Source organism: Ochotona princeps, chromosome 4 (assembly GCF_030435755.1).
Source record: "Ochotona princeps isolate mOchPri1 chromosome 4, mOchPri1.hap1, whole genome shotgun sequence".
In the NCBI taxonomy this organism is placed as follows: domain Eukaryota; kingdom Metazoa; phylum Chordata; class Mammalia; order Lagomorpha; family Ochotonidae; genus Ochotona; species Ochotona princeps.
In genome coordinates this window covers 12,799,281-12,803,721 of record NC_080835.1, presented here as the reverse complement: position 1 = coordinate 12,803,721, position 4,441 = coordinate 12,799,281, and the positions used below count along the sequence as shown (strand labels likewise).

General features: G+C 39.2%; 1 protein-coding gene across 1 annotated transcript; it reads left to right on the top strand.

Annotated features, from left to right (window-relative positions):
• The first annotated feature begins 2,993 nt into the window (after positions 1 to 2,993).
• On the top strand, positions 2,994 to 3,911 carry LOC101530284 (olfactory receptor 9G19-like). The gene has a single exon (XM_004585525.2). It carries the CDS (start codon positions 2,994 to 2,996, stop codon positions 3,909 to 3,911), a length of 918 nt encoding a protein of 305 aa, XP_004585582.2.
• The last annotated feature ends 530 nt before the right edge of the window (positions 3,912 to 4,441 follow it).

Below are 4,441 nucleotides of genomic sequence, written 5' to 3'. Positions count from 1 at the left end.
TAAGAAGCTTCTGTACAGCTAGAGAAACAATCAACAAAGTAAAAAAGCAGCCCACAGAATGGGAGAAGATCTTTGCGCACTACATAGGTGATAGAGGGCTAATCTCCAGAATATACAAAGAGCTACAAACAGCCAAAACACCAAAATAAACAAGCCACTCAAGAAATGGGCACGGGAAATGGGCAGACATTTCACAAAGGAACAATCCCAAATGGCAAACAAACATATGAAAAAATGCTCAAGTTCCCTGGCAATAAGGGAAATCCAAATTAAAACATCAATGAGGTACCACCTAATGCCAGTAAGAGTGGCCCACATGAAAAACACCAACAACACTTGTTGGCGAGGTTGCGGGGAAAAGGGAACCCTACTTCACTGCTGGTGGGGCTGCAGGCTGGTACAGCCTCTATGGAAATCAGTACGGAGAATATTCAAACAACTCAAAATCGACATACCGTATGATCGATCCAGCAATAGCACTCCTAGGAATATATCCAGAACACTTGTTTTATGAGAAACCAACATGCACTCCTATGTTCATAGCCGCACAATCAGTAATTGCAAAAACATGGAAACAACCAAAATGCCCATCAACAGAGGATTGGATAAGAAAGCTATGGTTCATCTACTCCATGGAATACTACTCAGCTATTAAAAAAAACAAAATGCAGTTCTTTGTGGCCAAATGGGCCAAACTGGAAACCATAATGCTAAGGGAAATGAGCCAACTCCAAAGGGTTAGATACCACATGTTCGCCTTAATTTAAGAAGATATGATGTTATGCATAACATGTTATGTTATGGATGTTATGTCATATGTAGTATATAAACTAAAATGGAAATGTGAATGAGGTGGTCACAGAATGTGGTTAAGAACTCGCATTTATTTTTAACATGTTGGCTGCTCAATACTATGTCAATTAATTCCATAACGATGTTAATTGTTGCTGATAGTATGTTAGTGCTTTTATTTGATCGGGATGATACTCTGCTGGCTCTACCCTCAGACCAGAGAGGGTCTCCCCAATAAGTAGTTGGACTTGACTGGACTATAAGATGCTGGACTCTATGCCTGGCATATGCTTGCTAAGAGGGAATCTCAACTGAACTTGAACTATGGTTACGCAACAGGGTGGTGGAACCTACCATTGGGGGAGGATGTGGGGGAAGTGGGGGGAGAATGCCAGTTCCTATGCAATTACAACACAATGTAATTAATGAATAAATTTAATAAAAAATAAATAAAATGCCCTAGTGTAGAAGAGAAATCCATGCACTTTGTAGTCAGATTGCATTAGCTTCAAGTCCTATTTGGACGTAGACTTGAGCTTTTTTGGGGAATGTCAGTTGTCTGCTCTCAGCATGCAAGAGATCTCAAAAGGTCCATGGGAAACTGCAAGTCATTGTCATTCTACATTTCTGTGAACTTTGCAAAGCTCCCTCCTGTATTCTTGACTGTAATAGGAGGTGCTACAGATACTTCTAGGAGTTGCTTCACAGTATTCATTTATTGCCTTTTTTTTCTATTCCCTGTTGGGGATTTTTCAAACAGCAAATATTCAGCATGGGATAATTAGCATCATCATCTTCAAATTAAAAAGTTCCTTCACTTTGCACAGGCAAAATGAGTTCAACACACTTGTTGGTGTGTTGCTTTCTCAGAATCTTTCTAAACCTTTCTAAACCAGGAAGTCCAGAGGGATTAGAGGAATCAGACACACTGGAGAGCCTGAGCAAGTATAAGTCATCTGGAGCCTCTGTGTGATGCACTGGCTGTGACTTTGAGAGCTGAAGGTAAGCGTGCTGGTCCTGAGTTAAAACAATGCATGATATTACAATCATCATCAGGGTAGGCTCTAAGTAACAGACAGGAATCTGCAAGCAGATTATTACGTCACAGAACCGCTCCAGTCTGCTGCTGAGAAACTCATGTAGGGATGCAAGCAGAGACGCCGTGAGAAATCTTTGTAGCATCCAAGTGTACGATAATGGTCCCTGCACCTACTATAGGAAAACTGCAGCTGAAAAACATTGGCTGAGCCAAGCATATATTTTAAAAGCAGCGTAACAGATGCTACTAATTAAATGAAAACAGAAATTTAGAAGTCAAGAATTACATTAGATCACTCTTCCTACAATAGATTAATGCTATTGTGAGACAATAAGAGGAGAATTAAGAAAGAATGAAAAAAATAGCAATTTGCTGGTGATGCCACAGAGATATCCTGTCAATTTGTTAGGCTGGCATTTGAATCAACACATCTGTAGTCCACGGAATACATTTGGAAAAAAGATACATTATTCGTACCTATTCAAAAATATAGATCACTTTGAGTCATCAGACTAGATGAAAACTCCAGAGAATTCTTTCATTGTAAAGACATGAAATTCAGGATTAGTTCTGATGCAATTCAAAAATTAGAAAAATGTTGACCGCATACAGAAAGAAAAACTGATAAAATCACAGGAATATTAAGACAAGAAAGGCACTTATCCATCCAGAAGAAATAACTCACTAAGATAAATCATGAAGACACATCTAGGTATGTTCAAATGAGGATTCAAAAATGCATTCTTAAATTTGTGAATCATTGAAAATTAGGTAAGTGGTAATAGCTGAAGTCCAACTCGAACAATCTTAACAGTATTCTTAAACTTCCTCAGAAGTAAAACTGCATGTTAATACTGTAATTCATTAGTGCTAATCTCAAGCTTGAAGAATAAACTGTTATCCTAGCTAGCTAGAAAGATAATCAGCATTATAAGTACTCAAATATGGAGTTTTTATTGAATAGCTAAAATCTCATATTTACAGGGATTTTTGTATGTTTACCCGTAGTCACACAATGAAAACTCTGAAACAGCAGATTAGTGGATTCTAGACATTAAGGATTATGACAGATGTCAAATTATTTATTTAGCATGTTGTCTATTCAACAGAGTGATTCACTAAACTCTCTCTGTTGTCTCTGCTAGGTGAGATGCCCCACATCATGCAGAGGGGCAATCACTCAGTGACCGAGTTCATCCTGCTGGGTTTCACAACAAATCCCATGATGCAGCTGGTCCTCTTTGTGCTGTTTCTGGGAGTCTATTCCATGACCTTGTTTGGAAACACCACCCTCATTGTGCTGATCTGCCATGACTCCCGGCTACACACACCCATGTATTTTTTCATTGGAAATTTGTCTTTTCTGGATCTCTGCTTGTCCTCTGTCTACACTCCTAAGATCCTAATGACCTGCATGTCTGAAGACAAAAGCATCTCATTTGCTGGCTGCCTGTGTCAGTTCTTCTTTTCAGGTGGGTTGGATTATACTGAGTGTTACCTGTTGGCTGCCATGGCTTATGACCGCTACATGGCCATCTCCAAGCCACTGCTTTATGCTCAAGTCATGTCCAGAAAACTGTGTGCATTTTTACTAATAGCTTCATATCTTGGTGGCTTTATTAATTCTTTCATCGGCACCAAAAAAACATTTTCCTTTGACTTCTGTAGTGACAATGTCATTGATGACTTTTTCTGTGACTTGCTTCCCCTGGTGGAGCTGGCCTGCGGCAGAAAGGAAGGTTACGAGACTATGATGTACTTTCTCCTGACCTCCAATGTCATCACCCCCGTTGTGTTCATCCTCGCCTCCTACCTCTTCATCATTGCCACCATCCTGAGAATACGCTCCACCCAGGGCCGCCTCAAGGCCTTCTCCACTTGCTCTGCCCACCTCATCTCTGTGACCTTATACTATGGCTCCATTCTCTACATCTACTCTCGCCCTCAGTCTAGCTACTCTTTGTCTAGGGACAAAATTGTGTCTGCCTTTTACACTGTGGTGTTCCCCATGCTGAATCCCATAATCTACAGCTTCAGGAACAAAGATGTGAAGGAGGCTCTGAACAAACTCTGCAGGTAAAAACCGATGTTTTTTCTGTTAGTTACAAGACTCTATTTAATCAGTTACATTTCAAGCAGAACTGTCAACATATTACATCAGAATTAATGCTCATAAAATGGAGGTTGAAGCATCTCCTCTTTAATATTAATTAGACAGTTCAGGTGGTATAAGGCAGGCAAGTTGTCGGACAGAAGATAAAATTTGAATGTGAATTATAAGGATGTGCTTTGAATGTCATGTCACTTTGGATTGAAACCAATGACCACGAACAACAAAATAATCTTTAAAAAAGGAGCTGCATAACTTGTGCTCACTAGCTGAAGATTTGGTTAACTGATATTCAGAGAACAGAACTGATGTTTTTATTTTGTTAAATAAGGATAAATGTTTGAATTGTTTAATATTATCCTGTGGTTTTTAACCAGGGAACACTCATGACTTACATTTCTTTTAAAGAGAATCATCAATGTTTAAACATTTTTACCAAGCAATGTTAACTAAAATTTCTACAAATACCCAAGGAATTACTACGATGCGATCCAGCAGGC